General features: G+C 59.4%; 2 protein-coding genes across 4 annotated transcripts in view; both read left to right on the top strand.

Moving 5' to 3' along the window:
- The window catches only part of HTT (huntingtin), a 138802-nt gene extending 128556 nt beyond the window's left edge, over positions 1-10246 (top strand). For all 3 annotated transcript variants that reach the window (XM_044267886.1, XM_044267885.1, XM_044267884.1), the window contains 7 exons: positions 1963-2153; positions 2321-2435; positions 2583-2796; positions 3197-3302; positions 4991-5153; positions 5327-5487; positions 6334-10246. In XM_044267886.1, coding sequence (XP_044123821.1) covers positions 1963-2153; positions 2321-2435; positions 2583-2796; positions 3197-3302; positions 4991-5153; positions 5327-5487; positions 6334-6547 — 1164 coding nt within the window. In that variant the 3' untranslated portion in view covers positions 6548-10246. The remainder of the gene's footprint in view (positions 1-1962; positions 2154-2320; positions 2436-2582; positions 2797-3196; positions 3303-4990; positions 5154-5326; positions 5488-6333) is intronic.
- A 2011-nt stretch (positions 10247-12257) lies between these two features.
- MSANTD1 (Myb/SANT DNA binding domain containing 1) lies at positions 12258-21914 on the top strand. Its single transcript, XM_044225684.1, has 4 exons — positions 12258-12273; positions 15372-15636; positions 19171-19446; positions 21674-21914. The coding sequence occupies exons 1-4, from the start codon at positions 12258-12260 to the stop codon at positions 21912-21914; spliced, it is 798 nt and encodes a 265-aa protein (XP_044081619.1).
- The last annotated feature ends 1344 nt before the right edge of the window (positions 21915-23258 follow it).

Raw genomic sequence — 23258 nt, 5'->3', positions numbered from 1 at the left:
TTCCTCTCACTGGAGCTTCCCTCCTGGGGGCCGTGTTACCCTAGAAACCCTGCATGTCCTCCCCCATAGTCTGGGTGCTCTGGTCTCTTCTTGGCAGGAGGGCACATGGTCTACTAGTGAGTCCTTTCTTAATCCACAGCTAACTGACGAGAACTGGGCCGGTGGGGTGCACGCCATTCTTTGTGCACCCTCACATGGTGTCCGCTCACCAGATAGGCTGTGGGCACATGAACATGTTTGTGCACAGGCCCTGCCTTTGTTAGCTTGTCAGGGACTAAAGCTTGGCCTCCAGACAGCGCCGAGCTGGCTTGTGCTCTCGGCTGCGTAGCTGCTGCCAGTGACCCTGGGGCTCAGCCTCCTGTTAGCACAGGGACTCCTCCATCTATCCCACACGTGGGGGCTGCCTCCTCCACATCCTCATGCGGTTCTGTCTGTCCTGGTGCTGCGGCAGGTCTCCCCCACCCAGCCCTTTGCAGAGAAGGCCAAGACCAGGTCACACAGGACATAGCAGAGGTGTGGGCCCACATCTGTGGCCTGCAGCCCTGCCTCTTGCCCCTTCCTGGCTGTGGCCCCTGTTGAATTTGGGCCTCTGATCCCAAGTGCCCAGGCAGGTACCCTGCATCCTGGGTGGCTGTCAGCTGTGGAGCCACCATCCAGGAGCAGGAACAATGAGCCCATCAGCTTGGCCCCGTGAGCACGTCACTTCAAAGTGTGTGCTCTCCGGGTGTCGAGAGACACGTGAAAGCTGGGCTTGAAAGGGGTCTTTTTTGTCTTTGTGGGGGATTTCAGCTGCTGGCTGCATTTTCATCCTAATTGTGTTTTTGTACTCAGGCCCAGATCCCCCTAGACAAATGTCGTGTTGTCAATAAATTGAATAAGTTAAAAGCATTTTTCAGAAGATCCTGAGGCAAACGCTGCATGTTCACACTGTCCCTGTCCTGACATGCTCGCAGATGTCCCCATGAAGGTGGGGGCTCTGTAGCCCCATATTTCCACAGCGTTGGGGACCACACCTCTCTCATGGCAGGTCCTGCTGGGGTTTGCAGAGGCAGAGGCTGGCCTCTGGTTGGCGGGGGTTCTTGGGAAGGCAGCACCCCACCCTGGCGTGTGCGCATTGGCTCACAGGAACCCTTGGTGGCGAGAGCCACCTTTCCCAGCCGGGGGGGGGGGTGGCTCATGAGCACTAAGGTCACCCCACCCCCATGCTGCTTTCTGTAGCCGCTTCTTCCCCAAGAAGGAGTGAGTCTGGAGGGAGGAGTGTGGCATGCTTGGTTTCTGCGGCGCACCACTAGGGCTTGGGTACTGAAAGAACACAGGTAACATTTTGGTCCAGGTCGGTGTAGACTACTGTCCAGGGTCCCCAAGACCACCCTGGGTTTTTGCTGGGAAGATTCATATATACTCACGGCTGGAGGTTTATCCCGGTGAACACAGATAAGGCAAAATCAGTGAAGGGAACAGGTACGGGGTGGGGGGCCTTGGAGGGACAAAGTCCAGAGGAAACAGGCGCCAGCAGCCAGCATCCTCTCCCGGGGAGTCAGGTGGGACACACTCTGTTCCCAGCAGTGCCGTGTGACAACACGTGTGGCGTCCCTTCTTCTGGGGAAGCTCATGAGAGACGCAGAGCAGGGCTCTCGCCAGGGCTAATCCTGTGGGCCCCTCTCCCTGGCTCAGCTCCAACCGCAGAGCTGTTGGCGCTGACTGCAGCGTGGGAAGGGGACAGGAGGAAAGGGTTTCGGCACCGACTGTAGAGTGGGTGCAGACAGGGTGGGGGGCACGTCTGAGGAGCTGAGAAGGCTCCCGATGGCCAGGAGCCCAGGCGCCTGCCTAGGGCCAGTGCTGTGCAGGCCTCTCCAGCAAAGTCCTCGCAGTATACTGTCTTCCTCTGTAGCATGAGGTCAGCCCCTCCTCAGTCTCTCCCGTTGTGGTGGGCTAACCTCTGCCCCTGTGCCTGTGCCCTAGGACAAGGCTGTGGCAGAGCCAGTCAGCCGGCTGCTAGAGAGCACGCTGAGGAGCAGCCATCTGCCCAGCAAGGTTGGGGCCCTGCACGGTGCGCTCTATGTGCTAGAGTGCGACCTTCTGGATGAGACAGCAAAGCAGCTCGTCCCGGTCATCAGCGACTATCTCCTCTCCAACCTCAAGGCGGTGGCCCAGTGAGTATGAGTGGCCTTGTGGGGTCTCCATGTGGGATAGGGTGGGGTGGATCACACATCAGGTGGTGGGGCCCAGGGTGGCACCCTTCCGTGGGGATAGGGGCCGAGGTCCCTGAGATACAGGGACAGCACACACCATCAGCTTGGTCCTCACCTCGTGGTTTCAGCTGCGTGAACATTCACAGCCAGCAGCACGTGCTGGTCATGTGCGCCACCGCCTTCTACCTGATCGAGAACTATCCCCTGGACGTGGGCCCAGAGTTCTCAGCCTCAATCATACAGGTGAGCGGCCTGGGGCGGCCTACTCTGGAACAGGAGTGGGCATGCACACACGGTCACCCGTGGGGGGGGAAACGGTCAGGTCATTTTGATTTGGGGAATAGGCACGAGCCACAGAGGCCTGACCCAGAAGTATTTCTTCTCACTCAGATGTGTGGGGTGATGCTGTCCGGAAGTGAGGAATCCACCCCATCCATCATCTACCACTGCGTTCTGCGGGGCCTGGAGCGCCTCTTGCTCTCAGAACAACTCTGCCGGCTGGATGCAGAGTCCCTGGTCAAGCTGAGTGTGGACAGAGTGAATGTGCACAGCCCACACCGGGCCATGGCCGCCCTGGGCCTGATGCTTACCTGCATGTACACAGGTGAGCTGCAAGGCCCCAGAGACTGGCCCAGGCCCACCCGGGCCTGGCAGGTTAGTGACCCCGAGCTCCAGGCCACATGGGCCTCCTGTCTCTGTGAGAGAGAAGCATTCTCATTCTTGGGACACAGACCATGGGGCCTCAGTGGTACTTGGGGGAGATCTAGAGTCTGGGATCATGGGGTAATGGGCTCAAGGTCACATTGCTGTACAGGCTTCATTCAGAGCCGAGCCTGGGGAGCAGGTCTGCAGACTGACCACCGAGCCCTGTGTACCTGGGTCGGGCCCTGGGCTGCTGAGAGTTCCCTTCAGCTGGCTTCACAGCATCTCCCAGGGTTTGTTGAACTGCTGTGAGTTCAAGGCACAGTCTTCAAAACATAATAGCACCGAATGATTTGTTTCAGGAAAGGAGAAACTCAGTCCGGGCAGAAGCTCAGACCCCAGCCCTGCAACCCCAGACAGCGAGTCAGTGATTGTGGCAATGGAGCGCGTGTCTGTTCTTTTTGACAGGTAAGAAATGAAGCCCACCTTTGCCCTGAGCTGCCCTGGCGTGCTCCCTGGAGGCAGTTGCCTTCCCACGCACCTGCTGTCCTCTCAGCCTTGCCCCTGTGGTCCTCTAGCTTCCTACTTGTGTCCCGACCGGGCACACACCACATTCAAGGCTCTGCGGCGGTGGGCCATCCTTTGAGCTCAGCACCCAGGAGTCTGGGGTTGACCAGCTCTGAGGCCAGTCCGAGTGCTCGCCCGTCTCTCGTGAAGGTGGCGGGGAGCACCCGTCAGCATGGAGGCGTTAGGGGGAGCTTGTTAACGAGACAAGTCCTGCACATGGACTTCTGAGCAGTCCTGAAGACATCCATCACACACTGCTGCCTTCATGGGAGAAGAACCTCATGGTCAGAACGGGCTCAGCTGCCTACCCCTGGGGCGTGGGGGCCCAGCCTTTGAGCAGCATTAGTGGTAACTTCAGGGCTAGTGTTTAGTGGACTATGACAAACATTTAGACAGTAAACAGAAGTGCTTCTGGGGGCTTGTAGTTAATCCCTGCCTTCTCCTACTGCATGCGCTTGTGTCCAGGATTGGCTCGGCTTGCCAGTTCTGGAAAATGGGTTAAGCACCTTGCCAGCCTCTTTCCCCAGGACAGGGTCCCTGGTTCTGACCCAGGCATCCCAGCCCAGGCGACATGATGCGTCTGTGGCCTTGGGAGGCCCATTGTGTCCCGCTCAACCTGTCCTGTTGCTTCAACTCGGTCTGCCAGAAGCATCTGGCTTTCACTGGAGCACACTGAGCAAGGTTGTCCCTGTGTCCACTTGGGCCGTGAGGTATTATGGAAAGCCAAGCACTACAGTCTATTTCTGTGTTGAAATTTAAAATGAGTATTTATAGCCATTCTTCCATTCTACACAGATCTGTCAAGCCGGGCCACAGCTGTGTGGCAGGCAGGGGAGCCCACATTCAGGTCCCTGTCTTCATGGACTTTGTGCCCCAGTGCTAACCAAATAGACCAGTGTTTTAGTGAGTGCCCTCAGGTGTGCTGCTTGGTCATGCTCCAGACACGAGGTGGGGACAGCCGTGGGCGTCACCCAGAGCAGCAGCCTCACATGTGCCAGGCTATAGCCAGCATCTGCAGCAGGGGATCTGAGCACACCTAGAAGGGGGCATGGGTCCAGTTTCTGAGTCCGTTCTGGCGCTTTCCGCAGTGTATGGCTCTCTATACATACTCACGTGGCCACCCTCGGGGTACAGACTGAAGTCTCGGGGGTGAGGGGCATCAGCAGGAGTGCGTGCGGGCCCAGTCAAGGAAGAAGAAAGGTCCTTGCTGACTGCAGTGCTGTGGCAGCAGAATGGGGGGCTGAGAAGGAGGTCATAAAGCATTTGGACGTGGACGGAAATGAACATAATGTGTACAGGGTTCTTAGGAGCTTTTTTTTTTTACTCTCCAATGGCACCATCTGAAACCCTTTCTGCTTATTACTTGGCATGACTTGGAAACCCCTCTCTGAGTCAGCCCCCACCATGGGGTGGGGGTACTGGGTCTGCATTCACCTGCAGGTCCCCAGCGAGGTCAGCAGGAGTGGGGGGGCTTCACCTCTTTGCTCTTGCAGGTCATGTCCTAGGGCCCAGGCCATCTCTCAACTGGTTTCAGACACAAGGCCTTCTCAGGGTGAGGCCAGACTCTGACCTGTGTCCCCTCCTTTTAGGGTCAGGAAAGGGTTCCCCTGTGAAGCCAGAGTGGTGGCACGGATCCTTCCTCAGTTTTTGGATGACTTCTTCCCACCCCAGGACGTCATGAACAAAGTCATTGGAGAATTTCTGTCCAACCAGCAGCCGTACCCACAGTTCATGGCCACTGTTGTGTACAAGGTGAGGGCATGGGGTCATGGAGCCGGGGCCCCCGAGGTTGACTCACCCAGACTTGTCAGACTGAATGCCTTTTACTATCTGTGTGTGCTGACCCAGTAGACTTGCCCGTGGGCCTAGTTCCTCACCTTTGAGAACCAGAGCCTTGCCATGACCCCGCCTCTCATCTTTCTCAGGTTTTCCAGACTCTACACACCACTGGGCAGTCGTCCATGGTCCGGGACTGGGTCATGCTGTCCCTCTCCAACTTCACACAGAGGACCCCAGTGGCCATGGCCGTGTGGAGCCTCTCCTGCTTCTTCGTCAGTGCTTCCACCAGCCCATGGGTCTCGGCTGTGTATCCTTCCCTGGGTCCAGGCTGGCACGCGGTAGTTTCTGTTTGTCAGCGTCTGGGTTCCTGTTTTCTGTTAGACTTTTTACAAGGAACGCAGCTGTCAAATGATGGTTATCTTAAGCCTCGAGAGAGTGCAGCATTGGTAAGAGAACAGAAAGGCGAATGTTTACCACACTGACCAGGACCGCTGGGAGAGGTGGGGCGGGAGGGGTGCCCCGGACAGCAGGAGGTCCCCGTGGACTCCTCCTGCCTGCCTTCAGGCCCTGTGCAGTTGGCTGTGTGGCTGATGCTGGTTTTCATTATTCCTGGTCCATTGTGCCTCGTGTCAACCTTGCGGGTGAAAGGCTTAAGTAAAGATCTAGTTCCCACCCCAAAAATGCTGGCTGCCAAAAGGGGATGTTCTTCTCTGGCAGCCTTCCCCCAAGACAAACCAGAGCCTCTGAGCAGACAGCGGTCCTGGTGCTGGCGGCTGGCCTCGCTCAGCATTGCCAGGGAGGGCCTGGGCTGGGGGGCCATGGCTCTGGCCTTCCTCTGTGGGAGCAGGGCCCGTGGGAGCATCAGCAGACAGAACTGTGCGGGGAGCCAGGCCAGGTAAGTACTGAGGAGTGGTGGAGCACCCCCGCCTCGGGGCTCCCCTTCCCACCGGGCAGAGCCAGGCTTCTGGTTGCTGTAGCAGGAACGAGGTGGGAGGCAGCTGCTGCTGCTGTCCAGGTGCCCTGCCTCTGCTCTGGGCGGCCTGTGTGTAGACCTGTGTTGGGGAAGGACAGCCTGGTGAGGCCAGAGAGGCACAGACAGGAGACCATTCATTCTTCCCTCACTTGAGCCTTGCTCCCTTGACTCATCTGCCAGCCTTCCCCACGTCATCAGCAGGATGGGCAAGCTGGAGCAAGTGGACATTAACCTCTTCTGCCTGGTGGCCACGGACTTTTACAGACACCAGATAGAAGAGGAGCTGGACCGCCGGGCCTTTCAGTCTGTGTTCGAGGTGGTCGCGGCACCAGGAAACCCGTATCATCGACTGCTGACTTGTTTGCGGAACGTCCACAAGGTCGCTGCGTGCTGAGCGCTCACGTGGGGCAGTGGCCCTGGAGCTGGGGATCCCGCCCGTGTCGGCACAGCTCTGCACACGGGCCTCCCTGCTCCCCCGTGTCGCATCGTGGCCGGGCAGGCGGTGTCCGGCTCTGCCACGTGACGGAGGAGCTCTGTGGCAGTGAGGCTCCTTGCAGGGAACATATGCAGTAATGTGGGGTTGAGCCTGAGTCCTTGCGGAGGGCAGGGCAGCTGTGTCACTAACCCTCTGTGCCGCGGCTAGTGCGAGACGCCAGCTAACCAGCCGTTCCCGTCCTCCCCATGCCCAGTCTGCTCGCGGCTGCCGGGCCACAGCTGCTCTTGCATCCAGGGCGGAGTCCTTGTGCTTGCAGGGTGGCCCGGGCCCCTCTGCTGTCCCACAGGCAGGAGGTGGTGCCAGCGGGCTGTGGGGAGCACTCCCCCGGGCTCTGCGGTGTGTGCGGGTCCGGGGTGGGGGGGTTGCTGGGTATGTGACACCCAGCGCCATACTTCCCTTTCTCTGTTTTCTTCTCAGGATTTAAAGTTTAATTATATCAGTAAAGAGATTAATTTTAAGGTAACTTTCTCTGCCCGCGTAGAGTATGTGCATTGCCAAGTTTGTGCCGCACGCAGCAGCACCGGTGGAGGCTTCCCTGAACAGGGGTGCTCCCGCCACCACCTGCTCTCCGTCCCGCAGCTCTTCCTGCCAGACACCTGCCTTCCATATTAACATGCCAGCCGCGCTCGGTGGCGCACTTCACCCTTTCTCATGCATTCACATCTAGTAAGAATTTAAGGCTGTTTAATATTGAGGTGTCTGCATCAGGAACGCACACAGCCTCTCTGGGGATTGGAAAGTACTGGCCCCTGTCCCGTGCACAGATGGGGTCTCTCCTCCCACCTGGATGGCTCCCGAGCTTCCATCCCAGTGAAGGACTACTGTGCTGGTCCCTCACTGACAAGGCCAGCCCACCCAGCTCTGACAGTCAGTCGTGTCCAGTGACGCCAGCCCTGTTGGCCTATGGCCCCATCCCGAGTGGAGTCTGGGCGGCTGTCTGTCCAGGGGCCAACTGGCCACTCTTGGGGTCTGGTTCCCATATGGTCCCTCTTGTGTGTTAGGGCCCAGGCTCTTGGTCAAGGGCAAAGGTTGGCATCTTGGCAGCCATTCAAGAAGGACCCCAGCACCTCCTAGGTGACCTTCCCAGCTCAGCCTATACACTGGGCCTCCTTTCGGGAGGGTGCAGATCTGTGCCCAGTGGACCCAAGATGGGGCTCGATTGGAAGGAGCAGGAAGGAGACAGGACTGGGCAGTGGTTGGCTGGCCCATGGCCCCTCAGAGCCACTGCTTCTTCCCAGACCTAGGCCACAGGACCAGCTTTCTGTTTCCAGCCCCAAAGTAGCCAAATTGTCCAGTGCAGAAGAGGCCTGGCCGTTTGGGTTGACCTCTGCTGGACAGAGGTGTGGTGTGCCTTCAAGTGGGCCCGTGATTGCTGTCTGACTAGGCTGGCAGGCTCTCTGCCCTCTTGGCCCCCAGAGACGGGCACATCGTCACATGGTGACCGCCACACCATTCAGCTTGGTTGTGAGTTCAAATGCAGGTAGTGTTTGGGGTATTTCATGGGTTAAGTGGAAGAGAACATCGAACCCTTTTCCAGAGTTTGCAAAGGAGGAATATTGGTACATGGTTAGTTACCCTGACGTCTGGCCAGCATGGGCCTGACATCCCACCATAACACACACAGCCAAACTGCTGGGAGACTCCTGAGCTGACTGTCTGCCCCAGAGCTCCCGTTTCCTTCTGCCCTTTCCTGCTGCTGCGGTTTGGGACCTACTGGGGTGCAGGGTTTTCCCGCCAGCCTCCACAGAGGCCCCACCGAACCAGGGCGTGAGTGGTAGAAATGGGTCCCATGTCTGAGCAGGATCGGAAGGGAACCTTAATGGAAAGTAGGTCACCATTGTCCCCGCCCCCGCTGGCCTCCCATTTCTTGACCTGCCATTTCCCATAAAAAGCCTGGTGGGATGTTTGTGAGTGTGGGGAAAGTGTGCCCCCACTCCCACCCGCCCCATTACCTGTGCGGCCACGTGCTCTTCCTGCTGAGGTGTTGACATTGTAGGCGGTAGCACTGTGAATGGGAGGTTTGGAGCTGTTCCCCCTAGGAGCCATATCACTGGGCTTACCTGTACGTGTCCCCATCTTCCCTTGTTTGTCACTGACCCGAGATCGTCATCTCTTAACAAGGGGGCCTGGAGCCCCGCTCTGGCCATGGGCGACGACCCACACTGGGCTGTGTGCTCAGAGACGGACAGGAATTGGCGAGCGCAGTTCTTAGCCATGGAGAGCAGATACGTGTGTGCCTGCGCAGACCTGATTGTACGTATGTCTCTGTATGCAAATGTGCAAGGCTACCCAGGATGGCTGAGGCAGTTCTCAGAATTCGGCTTTTCTTAGCTGGCCATGTGGAGTTGGTTGCATGGCTGAGACATCTAGGAACCGTGTCATTGCTCGTTAAAATCCTGAGAAAAGGGTCCGCCTTTCTAGCTCTGTGCACAAGGAATTAAAACTCTGTCAAGTTCCTAGAAGTCTGTGGCAAGCAGCAGTCATCAATCCAGATGTTGTTGAAAATGCTAATTTGGCAGGTCTATTTGCAGTGGGGGAGTTGTTTTCCTGCTGACACTTTGAACACAGACTTGAATGAAACCAGGGCGATGTCCTTCTGCATGCCTTCCCCAGAAATGTGCCTCCCCTCCCCGGTGCCCCACTGTGGGCTGCTAGTGCCCGCATCTCCTGCGCTGTCCTATTTTTGCCAGCAAATGGATCCGGAGGATGAATGAAGCTGACCCTTCCAGACACCCCAAATGTAGCATCAGAAGGCCCTGCCTCTTAGAGGACCCCCACCACACCCAGGCCCACCCTCCATTGCAGATGTCACTTCCAAGGCCCAGGGCCCCAGGGCAGCTTCTCCCGGGGAGCTGCAATGAGCCCTTGTTGTGAGTTCTTTTGGAACAGACTCTGACGAAGCTTTCTTCGGTGGGGGTGGGGGGTGTCTCTGGTATTGTGGGGAGTGGAGTTCAGATACTGTGAGCACCTTCCCAGTCCTCACTTTCCATTGTGTCCTTCCCTCTGCAGTGAGCCCTTGAAGCCATGGCTCCCGGTCAGGGTGACTGTGGGGTGGTTCTTTGTGGGGGGCAGGGGGCAACAGCAGGGGACCTGCCTTGCTGGAGAGCTCAGGAGGGCTGTGCTGCTGCTGCTGGCCTGGAAGATTCAGGGGTCACTTTCCCCCGTGCACCCATCACCTTCAGTGCAGTCGAAGGAACCCCCTCCCCACCCCCGAGTGCTTCTGGGAACACCTGGCCCTGTACAGTCCCTGCTGTTTCCCGGTGCAAACTGGGTGGTGACCACTGGTGCTGGAGAATCGTGGCCGTCATGGATGCAGGTGGTTGAGCTCCGAGCTGAGCAGGGGCCCCCTGTCCACGCTCGCCGCTACGCGCTACGGTGCGGTGCCAGTCAGCGGGCTGTGCGCTCCTACCACGCCACCACCACCATCCCCCCAACGTGGGGAGCCAGCGAGGCTGTGAGGGGCATTTCCCGGAGCCCTGACCTGGACCTGACTGTCCGCTTCCAAGAAGAGAGGGAAGGACTGACAAGTGATATGTATTTAAATTTTTTTAAACTGCTGCAAACGTTGTGTATCTGAATTAAAGGGAAATAACACCACATGCTGCTGTGCGAAGCATGCTTGCTCCTGGAGAACCCCCGCCAGGGACGCTGGCCTGCGCCTGGGGTGAGGGAGCGGGCTGGGTGCGGGCTGGCCGGGTGTGTCCAAGAGGGCCCCACAGATGTGAGCCACTTGGGACGTTGCGATCTGGCCATTGCAGGCCACGTGGCTTGGGCATTGTATCCGGCTCCATGTGTGTCCCAGGCCCTACGGGGTCATCAGAGCTGGCGCAGGGCTGGAGTCCTCATGTGGGCTGGGACCTGGCCGCTGAGCTCTCCTCAGGGCCCTGTCGGCAACCAAGCTCCTGGCCTGCCTATTTGCCTTCGAAGTCTCGCCTCGGAAGATCTCACAGGTCCCCAAAGTCTTGCCTACTCCGCTGAATGGGGAGCTGCACTTCTTAATTCTGGGTGGGCCCCTGCTCGGGAGCTGTGGCAGTGGGTGTTGTAATCTTGGGGTGCAGCTGTCCTACCTCCAGCCTGCACTGACCACAACCCCAGGTGGCAGGCTGATTTGGCAGGGTACTGTGTCTGTGTTCACTCCTGTCCCGTGGGTTCCTGGCCGTCGGCAGTGTGGCCCCGCATCCTGCACCACAGTGGGTTCCACACAGGCAACACAGGCAACTTAGTCCCTGCCCTCAGGGTGGCAGTGTGGCCGAATGCACAGATCTCCTCAGGCTCCGTGGCAGCCCCACACACTGCCTTGCCCTGCACTGGGACCATGCTGGAGCACTGGGCAGCAGGTGCTGGCTCCTCATTCCAGCGGCCCTACACATTTGATGGGGTGACTTCAGCTCCCTAGATCTGACTGCTCAGTGATCCAGTTCCAAGGCCTCTGACGGGCCCTGTGAGCTTCCAAGACTCTGTCCCACTTCCTGGTCCAAGCACAGACCGCCAGACACTGCCTGGGGCACCTGAGCACACCTGGCCTACTGTTCTTTCCAGAAAGAAGGGTCCCAGAGCCTCTGGTGTGAGTGGCTTTGCTGTTGCCCACACCCCTGTAGCAGAGGCGCCCTCCTCTGAGCCTCTGGAACTCTGCTGGGCATGGTGGAAGCATCTGGCCTCTCCCCCCAGGCAGCCTGGTGGGATACAACACCGTGGGAGGAAGCATTCCACCTGGGCCGCTGGGCGCAGATGTGGTCCTGCTTTGTGACATCCCCACGACTCCTCTTGGAAAGCCATGAGCACGTTTCCTGCAGTTTCCACTGATCTAGGCTTCAACAGCCCGGCCCCTGTCTGCCTGGATGGCACTTCCCCACCAGCCTCCCAAGCAGGAAACCTGGAGGCCACTCCCAATGGCCTGCTCCTTGCCGGCCATGTCCTCTAGGAAGCCTGGGGTTCCCAGGCCAAGGGGCACTTGGGATGTGGGTGGGCCGAGCCACTGGTGCAGGGTTGGGGCCTGCCCACTAAGGCAGAGGGCTGACAGGTAAGGGTCTGGGCCCCCCAGGGATATAAGGAAAAGGGCAATGGTGCTAGCCTGGTGAGCGGGGCCTGCAGCACCCTGCCACCCCCACCACACAGTGCTGGGCCGCAGCTTGGAGCTTCCTCCCACTGTGAGCTGGGCCATCTGAGGCAATCATTGCCCCCTTCCAGTGGGACAGCGCCCACCTTCTGGCCCCGCCCTCCAGGGCTCAACCCTGCCACCCCCATGCCACCCCCGCCCCCCACCATACTTCGCCACATTCCTTGAGCTTCCCTGCATTTGCCCAGGACAGTGTGTTTTCCACTGCTGAACTCACCTGCCCACTGTGATGGGCTTGGCTTGTAGGTGTCTGCTCTTGGCAGGCGCCAGAGGCTTCTTGTGGGCACACCTGCTTCCTACCCTGGGCCTGCCTGGCTGGGCCCCCAGCATGCGGAGTCACTCCTACCGAGCAACAGTTCACAGGGCCCACAGCCGTGTGGCCACATGGGTGCCCTGGCTTCCCACTGAGGCTTGACCCCCCTTCTTCCTGCAGGTGCTGCCGGATGCCCAGCCCCTGGCCCTCTGCTTCCCCATCCCTCAGAGACTGAGGCCATGCAGCTGTGCCAAGGTATGAAGCCCCTCCCAATACAGGACAGACAGGCCTCCCCCCCCAGCCAAGGCTGTGCTTGGAGGCCCACCTGAGCACTCCCCTCTTTGGGGGCTTCCAGTGCCCCCTGAAACCCGAAAAGACAGTTGGACTCCAGCCTCTTGCTGGGACCCCTCTGGACGCACTGGCTGGAGGGAAAGCAGGACACGCCAACCCCTCCTCAAGGGCCCCTGTTTGCTGGAGCGCTGAGCACAGTGATGCCTGTGTGCCGGCGGCTGCCCCTCAGCAGCAATGGGACCAGCTAGCCTGCAGGCTGGGGGCCTCGGGGCAGCAGCTTCTTGACGTGGCTTCACTGTCCCCAGCCAGGCCAGCTTGCTCGTCTCTGTCCTCTTCAGTGCTGTTCTGGCCTCTCCCTTGGGCCCCCACCCCTGTCTCAGGAGGTGCCTGGAGGCAGCCCCGCTCAGCCCTGGGAGCCATGGGGGAAAGCCTTCGAGGGAGGTAGCGCTGAGAGCCTTTGCCTGAGCACTGGGGGCTTCCTGGAGGGTTCAGCGACCCTGAGCCTTCCTGGGGGGTGCTGCCTGGGCAGGTAGCTGTGTCCCTGTGGCCCCAGGTGACCCCGGTGGCCCGGAGAGGAAGAAGCTCCTACAGGGAGCTGATGGCAGGGCTAGGCCTTGAGCCAAGAACCCGCTGAAGGTGGGGCAGAGGCTCCTCTGTGCCTACACACGTGCCCCTGCTGCCCTCGCCCAATGCACTTCCAGTTCTGACCCAGCCTGGACACCTCCTGCCCTTCCACCTGACAGTTCCCCATTCCAACCTCAGCTCTCGGGTGTGTGGCCGGGTCTGAGGAGGACTTCTGTTAACCATGGTAAAGCCTGGACTTCAGGAGTCCCTCCCCCCGGGTTCAGGCCACCGCCAGAACCCCTCAAATGCCAAGCAGCCTCATTGATGGCCCATGGATGCCAGAGCCTGGCTAGGCGCCTATGCCTGGGGGATGGGGCTGGGGCCTGTCCAGCAGGTGCGTCAGGCCCCTGCATATAAGCCACTGGGGTTTTACCTTTTAATTTTGAATGTTGGTGCCTTTAGGTGGCGCTTTTTCTCCATAATCCCCATGGATTCTGTGGCCTTGGTCTCCAGCCTTGGCGGACCCCAGGGAGCACCTCAGCCCACCCCCTGCCTGGCTTTCAAGCCCACCTTTACTCCCATCCCCCCCTCCCACACTCCTCCAGGGATGGTCACACTGTCTCCCTGCCGGCTCCCCTTTGTGCTCCTGCAAGCCGGCCTTGCTGCCTATGTGAGCCTGGTTCTTTCCCTCAGCGCCCTCTGCCTTCCTGGTGAGACAGGCCCCCGGTGAGCACCCCTGTGTTGCCATGCAGAGCTCACTTTTGTCCTGCAGTGTGCCCTCTCAGCCCCGCTGATGCTGGCAATCTGTGGCCCCGGCCCTTAAGACATCAGGATGAGCCTTTGTCAAGCCCTGGTGGAGACCTGCTGAGGGATGGTGAGGGTCCCATGGCCAAGGACCCCAGCCATGGCCAGTAGCCACCTTGTCAGCACTGGGGGTCCTCCCAGGAGACCCCAGGAAATGCTGGGGAAATTGGCCAGGCACACAGCAGTTTGCAGTGGCTACGTCCTGTGTGCCTTGCCCAGGACCATGGGCACATAGGAAGGGTGACAGGTGTTTTTTACTGGGAGCCTGCCAGCCTGGGCTCCTTCAGGAGACAACACAGTAAGGGGTCAGACGCAGTTCCAAGCCAGCCCCTTACCCACAGGCTGACTTCACCTCTCCACCCATTGGGCTTTTCATGGGTAAAATGGGGATAACCATGAGGATCAAAGTGGGAGATATTATCTATAGCTCTTAAAACAGTGCCCAGGATCCAGAGAATACTCAAATTATTATGTTCTCACTTTTGCAAGTATTCTGAATCCAGGATCACACAGCTAGAGTAGAAAATAAAATGGCCTGGCTTGATGTAGATCCAATTGTCATGAGGGAAAAAGGGAAGAAAGACCAAAACCAAGTAGGAAGACTACAGAGAGGAGGTGATGTCAGAATAGGGCTTTGAAGAATGAGTAGGAGTTTGCCAGTAAGTCCAAAAGCCAAGTCTAGGTGATCTCTTGGTAAGGGAGGGGCTATCTGAGATTGGTCCCTTTGTTTGCTCATGTAGTTACCCAGCAAGACTTTAGCAAACCCTTTTCCGTGAGGTACTGGGGCTGCAAGGAGCACGCCACCCACTGGGCCGAAGCAGGTCAAGAGCAGATGTCGCTGAGCAGGATGAGGTTAGGGCTGTGCTGGGGCTGCCCAGGATGGGAGGGACAGATAGACACAGCCACCTGCTGCCTACCACTCCCTGACCTTGAGAACTGCCCTGAATTCTCTACTCACCCCACATCACCAGTCCCACCTTCACGGAGGGAGACAGGCCATCCTGCCTGGGCTGGCCTTGGTGCATTTCCCATAATGAAGTGGGAGCGCGTTGGCCAAGGGCACGCTGGGTGTGGAGCATGTTGTAGGTAGGCGAGGGTCAGTGTGTGTGTTGTGTGTGTTGCCGCGGGTCTCCAGTGGCTTCTGCTCTTCTATGTCTCCCCTAGGCATCCGCCTTGCTGCCCATCCTCCTCTCCATCTCTGCATCTCTGTCTTCATTTGCCCCGGACCCTCGTTTTGTCCCTCCCTGACTTCCCCCATCATGGGCCCTTCCTGGGTCCCTGGCCTGTGTGAGTGGGGCGGGGCGGGGCGGGGGGCCGTGGCCTGGTCCCCAGTCCCCGAGTCCAGGGAGCCCACTGCACGCCAGGCTCCCGACGGGCCGGGCTGTGAGGCGGGGCCGGCGCCGGGCAGCCCGATTTGGGTCTGGCCCGCTTGCTGCAATATTGATGGCCCGTCAGGACAGCCCTGATTCCTGCGCTTTCAGTTAAAAGGTTTCTGTTGTTGTAGCTTATGCAGTTGCTCTGTTGCTATGGAAACGTGACATCAAAATGACGTTTCCCGTTTAAAAGCTTTTAACTAAATTCCTGCCTGTCAGATGTAGGCCCCATTTTGAGCGCCGAGCTGCCTTCCAGGAGTGGGGCTCCCGCCCTGGTGTGCAGGCCACGGGCCGCCTGAGCGCCCTCTTTTAACCCCGCAGGTGCCTCCAGCATGGCGGCGGCTGAAGTGCCAGGCTACCTGGTATCCCCGCAGACGGAGAAGCACCGGCGCGCCCGCAACTGGACGGATGCCGAGATGCGCGGCCTCATGCTCGTCTGGGAGGAGTTCTTCGAGGAGCTGAAGCAGACCAAGCGCAACGCCAAGGTGTATGAGAAGATGGCCAGCAAGCTGCTGGAGATGACGGGGGAGCGCCGGCTGGGCGAGGAGATCAAGATCAAAATCACCAACATGACCTTCCAGTACAGGTGGGCTCTAAGCGCCGTGTGCCTGCACGCCCCACGCCCCGTGCCCCAGCCCCGCACTGGCCCAGCCCTGGCCCCGCATCAGCGGGCTGCCACCGGCCCCTCGGAGCTGAGTCAGGAAGGCCCTGTGTGGGCAGAGCCTGGCCGCAACACGGGGCCTGCATGAACTGCTGCCTTCTGTCGCCAAGGTGAGGAAGCTGAGGCCCAGCAAGACGGGCCGTCGCCTGGCGGCACCCCACCCAAGGCCCCTGCCCAAGCCACCCACAGGCAGTTCCCACTTGGTGAGGACTGCATGCCGGTCGCCCAGGCATGGCTCGGCTAAGCAGGGAAACTGAGGCCAGGGGCGAGAAGGAGGCTCCACTCCCAGGCCTGTAGATCTCGCCTGGTGCTCACACTCTGTCCTTTCCAGCAGCCACCAACCTCAGCTGTGAGCACAGCCAGCATGGTCCATGATTGGTGAGCCAGGTGTGTTGTTGGGCTGATGCTGGGGTATCCAGCAGGCCCCCACTCGTGGAAAGGGCCTTACTTGTGGAAAGAAGCCGTGGGGATCCAGGCCTGGCCCCACATCTGCCTCTACCCTTCCTGCTGTGGCCACCTTGCCCTGGCAGTCTGAGAGAGGCTGCTGGGTTGGGGCTGTGGACAGGGTTCCCAGGTGGGTGCACTCTGGCACCCCGTGGGGAGACAGCCCCGGGCCCACAGGCCCAGCACCTCAGGGGTGGGGGTGGGATCCAGACCTGTCTGCAGACAGTCACTGTGTGCAGAGGGTCCTGGGCGTGGCCAGGGTCACAGGTGTGGACTGGGTCATGGCCGTGGCAAGGGTCATGGGCAGGGCTAGGGTTGTGGTCAGGCCAGGGTCCTACTGGGGGAAAGGTTGCCCCAGAGTTAGGGGCTGTGAGGGGAACTAGCAGCAGTGAGAGTTGGGGGGGTCTTAGGGCATACTGGCAGAGGTGGACCTGTCAGTGTCCCTGAGAGGGGTGCTGTCCCCGGAGCACATGCAGGTACCCAGCAGCTCCCAGCCCCAGTGTCCTCCTGCTGCTCCTAGGGACTGCTGTGAGCAGAGGGCAGATGCGTTGTCAGGGCTGGGTGTAGACAGGGCCTGCAGGCTTGCCCTGGGCACCTTGAGGGGATCTGCCCTACCAACAGTAGACAGGGGGCTACCCCTTGCCCCTCCTGGCCTGCAGCTCCCAGCCCGTCTGGGGCCTGGGATGCATGTAGAGGCTTCCCAGGGCCTCTGATGTCCAGTTGCCCATTTTCAGTTGTTAACTTTTCATGGCCCTTGAAGGAGTAGTTCCAGAACGTGGACCTGCCGGAAGGCCCATCTCCGCCTGCAGCCCCAGCTCCCAGGCTGGGGCCAGAAATGAGGCAGCCACTAAGGACCTGAAGGCCTCAGTCACAACATAAACAATGTTCAGTTCCAGCTACCAGCTTAAGGGCTGAGTTGTCTGTAGACATGTGTGTCCCCATCCCCCCCTCCTCCATGCACACGATGCACCCCTCTATGCCTCGTAGGGGGGTTGCCCATCTGACTCACAAATTCATGGGCTCTGATTGGTGTCTGGCCGAGTTATTAATTATTTATCCTGAGAGCCTTCTGCAGAGTCCCAGGGGAGGTGTTGTATTCCATTCCTGGAGGTGGGGGCTGTGGGCCAAGGAGGCCATAGGAGAGGAGGAGGGTGCAGCAGAGCTGGAGCCTGGGCCCTCAAGTGGGGCTCCATTCCAGATGCTGCTGGGGGTAAGGGCTCCATTCCAGATGCTGCTGGGGGTAAGGGGTTTCCCATTCCCTGAGGGGGAAACTGAGGCCTAGAGCGGAGGAGGGACTTGCCCAAGCCTTTATCAGGCTGATGCTTTCATTGATTGACTAGTTCTTTATCTCCTTCCTCCCATCCACACCCAGAAAGCCTCCCACAGCAAAGTCTTTTCTTATTTTTTCACTATAGCTCTTTACATATTAAGGTTGTCAAGGTAAGGAAGACTGAGTAGCTGCATTCCTTGGAGGATGGTTCCTTGGAATACCTTTCCGGGTTCTTCTGTGTCAGAGGCAGGCCTTCCTTCATTTCTCCAAGGAGTAGCCTGGCCCATGGTCAGAACAAGCACAGGGGGGCCTCCGGAGGGGCTGGAGGGGAGACTAGGCAGAGGCTAGATGTGGACCCCAGGCACAGTCCTTTACTTCCTGCACCTGGAATCTGTGTAGGCCTCCAGGGTGGTGGGTGGTCCTGGGGTCAGGAGACGAAGCAGCCATGCCTTTCCCTCTGTGGCCTGTGCCTGGCTTTCTGCTGAGGACGTTCTGCTCAGTGGATGCTATTCCTAAGGCCACCTCCTGCCGTGGCTGGCCTTGGCTTACTGCCCTGAGCCACAGACCCCCATGCTGTCCAGGTGGGTCCATTTGCTGAAAGCAACTAGTTCAGATGGTCAGCTCAGTATTTCCAGTGACCAGTGTGACCAGAGGCCCATGCTGGCAGGAACCCCACATCAGGAGGCAGGAGCCATCCGGCCACAAGGGTTTCTGTAGCTTGAGGGCCTCCCTACTTGGGAGGGCCACAGACTAATGCTGGGTCAGATGGGGCAGACAACAACTCCCCCCCCCAAATTGTGGCCTCCTTCCAGGCCTGGCCAGGGCTGCCCAGCTCTCCTGTAGTTGGGTCTCCCTTCCTTGAGCTCCCAGAATTCAGCCAAGGCGCAGGGACCTACAAGGTCTGTCTGCAGGGAAGAGCAGGATGCAGGGCTGGGTGGGTGCCCAGCTCACAATAGGCAGAGCTGTGCTGTGCATACCCTTGGCCCCTGAGTCTAAGTAGGAATGGGGGATGTCAGGCCCAGCCCTGCTGCCTCCTGGTACCTTCAGTCAGGAATGTTATCTAGTCAATTTGCTGTTTGCCAGAACTGGGCATTGTCTTATTAAATTCTCCCTAAATCTTGTGAGGATTTTACTCTGCTCATGCCCATTTTACTGATGTGAAAATGGAGGCTCAGAGAGGTTAATGAACCTGTCTAAGGTCACACAGCAAAGTGGTGGAGATGAGCCACAGCTCAGGTCTGTTGGACACTGAAGCCTGCATTCTTTACTCTGTGGATCTCGCTTTTCAGGCATTCTCTTTAGAAAAACACACTCCTTCTATCATGTCTTACGTTTGCTTTATATGATAGTTATCAGAAGATTTTATTCCTGTGTTTGAATGGTGTATTTTATTATTGCTGGTTAACTTAAAAGCAGGATTTGTTCCTTGTAGGGAGTTTAGAAATTACAGACCAGCAAGGACAGAAACAGTAGAGCACAGCCCTGGGCCCCGGCGCTCACAGACGACCTTACTCATGTTTGGGGTGCATGAGTCTAGTGCCCACCATGGGATAGGTCCCCAGCCTTTTTCCCTGTCTCATGTCACCTTGGCCCTGGAGCCTGGCCAGTTTTTCTGGGGAGGCTGTTGGCCAAGAGTGGTTCCCTGGGGCCCCAGTGCCCCCAAGCACCCCTCAGCCGAGGGCCAGGTGGAACAGGCCCGGAGCAGCTCCGTTTCTCACCCTTGGCTCTTGTGTCTCTCGTTTCAGGAAATTAAAATGCATGACAGATAGCGAGTCCGTCCCGCCCGACTGGCCCTATTACCTAGCCATTGATAGGATTCTGGCCAAAGTCCCCGAGTCCTGTGATGGCAAACTGCCGGACGGCCAGCAGCCGGGGCCCTCCACGTCCCAGACCGAGGCGTCCCTGTCGCCGTCTGCTAAGTCCACCCCTCTGTACTTACCGTATAACCAGTGCTCCTACGAAGGCCGCTTCCAAGACGATCGCTCCGACAGCTCCTCCAGCTTACTGTCCCTTAAGTTCAGGTAGTGTGTGTCTTCCTTCCCTGCCTCCACCTCCAGCAGGGCCAGGAGCCCGGCGGCCAGAGAGGGGGCTGGGAGAGGAGAGGGGCGGCGGCTCTGGGGCGGTGGCATCCTCTGCCATCCCTGGCTGGCTGCCAAGGCCTAGGTGGTATGCAAGGGCGCCCAGGACAGGGAGGCCGCAGATGGGGGGCCTCAGACAGGGGGCCCTCAGACGGGGAGCCTTAGGTGGGGGTGCCACAGATGGGGGGCCTCAGACGGGGGACCTCAGGGGGTGCCTCAGAGGGGGGACCTCAGATGAGGGCCACAGATGGGGGTGCTGCAGATAGGGGGCCTCAGACAGGGGGCCTCAGACGGGGGGCCTCAGATGGGAGCCTCAGATGGGGGCCTTCAAACGGGGGGCCACAGATGGGGGTATGCAGATGGGGTGCCACAGATGGGGCACCTCAGAAGGAGGCCTCAGACGGGGGGGCCTCAGAATGGGGGCCACAGACAGGGGGGCCTCAGGTGGGGGCCCTCAGACGGGGAGCCTCAGACGGGGGGCCTCAGACAGGGGGCCTCAGATGGGGAGGAGCTCAGACGGCAGACTTCAGACGGGGGGCCTCAACTGGGGGGCCTTAGACGGGGGGAGCTCAGACAGGGGCCGCCAATGGGAGGCCTCAGACTGAGGGGCCTCAGATGGGGAGGAGCTCAGATGGGGGACTTCAGGCAGGGGGCCTCAGACTGGGGAAGCTCAGATGGGGGCGCTTCAGACAGGGGGCCTCAGACGGGGAAGCCTCAAAGAAGGTTTTGGACAGGCTGGTCAGACTGGGAGGCAGGAGATACTGAAGTTCAGGCTGTCATGTCCATAGTCTGGGTTTGTCTCCTGGCTCCATCACTTTCTAGCTGTGTGGAAAGTCCTTGACCTCTCTGGGCCTCAGTCTCCTTCTGTAAAATGGGGATAAATCAGCACTTAGTCTGAGGATGGCTGGGAATGTCATGAGAGAGAAGGGTGGGGTTTGGCACACGGAGGAAGACCAAGTGCTTCCCCACCAGCCCCCCAGTTTCTGGCTCCTGGGCTCCCCATCACCCCCAGCAGACCCTGACCTGGGGTCTTCCTCCTTCTTGCCCTGGCAAGGCTGGCTGGGAGGGGAATTGGGCTAAGCCCCTAGAACATGCTCCTCAGCTGAGACCAGTGGGCATACCTGTCCCCTCTGCTGTCCTTCATAAACGTCCTGCTTGGCCAGCACCAGCCACATGAATCTGCCCTCGGGAGGCCCACAGACAGGTATAGCTCCGGGGTGTGGAGGCCTGGGGAACCAGAGGGATATTTGGGGCCTGCTTTCAGGGGTGACTAGGAGTTGGCTGGTTGGGGAAGAGAAGGCACAGAGCAGATTTGAGTGTGGCCCTGTTTCTTCCTCAGCCGTGGGCTGTAGGTCTGTCAGATGGGGGTGAGATGAGGAGGGTCTTGGGGAGTGTGAAATCTGGGGCTGCCGCTCATTTTGTCTGGCACCCCTTCCTTGCGGTGGGTTTCTCAGCAAAGACCCCAAACAAAAATGCCTTTGTGATGGCCAGATGGAATCAGCTGGAAACTTGAGGGTTATGGCCAGGTGTTTCCATGGGCTGACCCAGTTCCCAGACCCACAGCTGCCCCCAGGCACCGAACCAGGGCTGGGGCATGGGAGCTGCTGTCCTGCCTCTGAGGTTGGCTGGGGCACTGCTCTGCTTCAAAGCACAGGGCCCAGAGAAGGGGACTGGCCAAAGCCTTGGGAGGGTCTGGTGGGAGGTGGCTCGTTAGACCGGGGTGCTCATTGCCCCCCATCAGAGAGCACAGGGCCCAACTACAGCACCCACTGCCTTCACCTCCCTGGAACCGCCAGAGGTTCCAGTCCCATGGGAGAAGCCAACAGCATCCCTGGCCACCCAGTACTTTTCATCTCCCCCCTGGTGTGGCCACTGCCCTCCCTTCCACCGAGCCCCACACCAGGCCTGTGCCCCCCCAACCCGGTCTGTGGGTTTGGGGCTGCTCCTGTGGCAAGGTGTACCCTGTCCAGCCGGGCTATGGGGGTTTGGATGGCCCTGGGACCCAGTTCACTGGACTGCCTCGGGTCCCACAGGGTGGCGGTGCCCACAGTCCCTCCTCGCCGGCTGCCCGGGGCCACCACGGGGTAGGGGTGGGGCAGTGCTGGGCACGTCAGGCAGGCGGAGCCACGAGCCTGCGGCCCGCCATCCCCACGCGGCACTGTCCTTCCAGGTCGGATGAGCGGCCCGTGAAGAAGCGCAAGGTGCAGAGCGGCCACTTGCAGAAGAAGAAGCTGCGGCTGCTGGAGGCCATGCTGGAGGAGCAGCGGAGGCTGAGCCGCGCTGTGGAGGAGACGTGCCGCGAGGTGCGCCGCGTGCTGGACCAGCAGAACCTGCTGCAGGTGCAGAGCCTCCAGCTGCAGGAGCGCATGATGAGCCTGCTGGAGAAGATGATCGCTAAGTCCAGCGCATAGGGCCGGTGACACTGTGCGGGCCAGCTGCGCCAGGCCGGGGCCCGGGGTCAGGACGGACGGCCTTCCGCCCGCCCTGGGGCTGCTCTGGGGAAGGGAGGCCGCGGCTGCCAGTCTCACTCCAACCGGGTACTTCAGAAGAACTCCTGGCATCTGTCCTCCAACACCGTCACCATTGGTGGTACTTGCAATGGCTTTTGATACTCGCTGTGTGATTTCTTGTGACTCCCTGGAAGCAGAACTCACGTTCTCAGCTCACAGGTTGGTCAGTTCCAAACATGAACACGAACAGGGACAGGCCGGTGACAGCTTCAGGCCTGGAGCAGAAACCCTCCCGTAGGGGAGACAGCGGTCTCGTCTGACCCCGGGCTGAAGCCCAGAGAGCCCGCCGCCCTCACCTCGGAGCGCTGGGTCCTCTGAAAGCCTCCCCATGAGGACACTAACAGAACAAGGCCGGGGGCCCATGTTTCAGTTCTCTGGGCCCAGGGAGGTGGCACTGATGAGACAGAGACCTGGCCTCATGCACTCACACTCTGGTTGGGGAGGCAGCTGAGCAAGGAGGGCAAAGTCATGATAGCAGACTGTGGTCAGCGCCACACGAGGAGGGAAGAGTAGGGACGAGAAGGGACAAGCTCACCTCCCCGCCTCTGTTCTGTCACCAGGAGGAAAACCTTTCCAGACTATTTTCTGCTGACTTCCTCCTAAGTCTTGTTGGCCACTGGGGCTTTGGTTTCCCAGCTGCCAGGGATGCAGGGCTCCCCGCCTGGGACTGGCATATTGCTGCCCACACAGCAGGGTTCTGAGGCGACCAGGCTGGTGACATGGTTTGACTTACGATCCAGGAAAGCGCCTTCCGGGTGAAGGTAGATGTCCTGCCAGGAGTCCTTCCCAGCCATCCTGGTGTGATAGCAGCCAGCTCATCTGATGCTGCTGTGGTCGCCCAGGGGGTGTGAGGCCAGCCCCAGGCCTGGCTGTGGTGGCAAGAGACTAGGCAGCCGTGGAGCCCAGAGGGGCCAGATGCCCTCCAGCTCGGCCACCTTGGGGACCGCCCTGGCACACACACCAGGGACTCCAGCCACACTGCTTTGGGACCAAAGGCAGTAGTGCAGTGAAGGTGTGACCAGTGGTTCTGCTGAAGTGTGAACTTGTCAATTTCTGCCAAAATAGCTAGTGTCCCACTAAGGCCAGTCTTGGCTAGCAGCACATCTGTGAACCTGTGCTGGGGAGGTGGGCACAGGACAAGCCTCAGCAACCACGGCAACGGAGACCTCAGGGGCATCGCGTGCTGCCAACACGAGCTGGGGGCTGGTTTCAGGCTGTGCCTGAGCATCACCTAGGTGGCAACAG

Source organism: Neovison vison, chromosome 11 (assembly GCF_020171115.1).
Source record: "Neovison vison isolate M4711 chromosome 11, ASM_NN_V1, whole genome shotgun sequence".
In the NCBI taxonomy this organism is placed as follows: domain Eukaryota; kingdom Metazoa; phylum Chordata; class Mammalia; order Carnivora; family Mustelidae; genus Neogale; species Neogale vison.
Note: the sequence above shows the minus strand (reverse complement) of the source record. Positions and strands in the feature narration are given on the sequence as shown.

Coding starts and splice junctions, on each gene's coding strand:
- MSANTD1 (XM_044225684.1), top strand. Junction 15,637..19,170: donor AACATGACCTTCCAGTACAG/GTGGGCTCTAAG, acceptor CTCTCGTTTCAG/GAAATTAAAATGCATGACAG. Junction 19,447..21,673: donor TTACTGTCCCTTAAGTTCAG/GTAGTGTGTGTC, acceptor CTGTCCTTCCAG/GTCGGATGAGCGGCCCGTGA.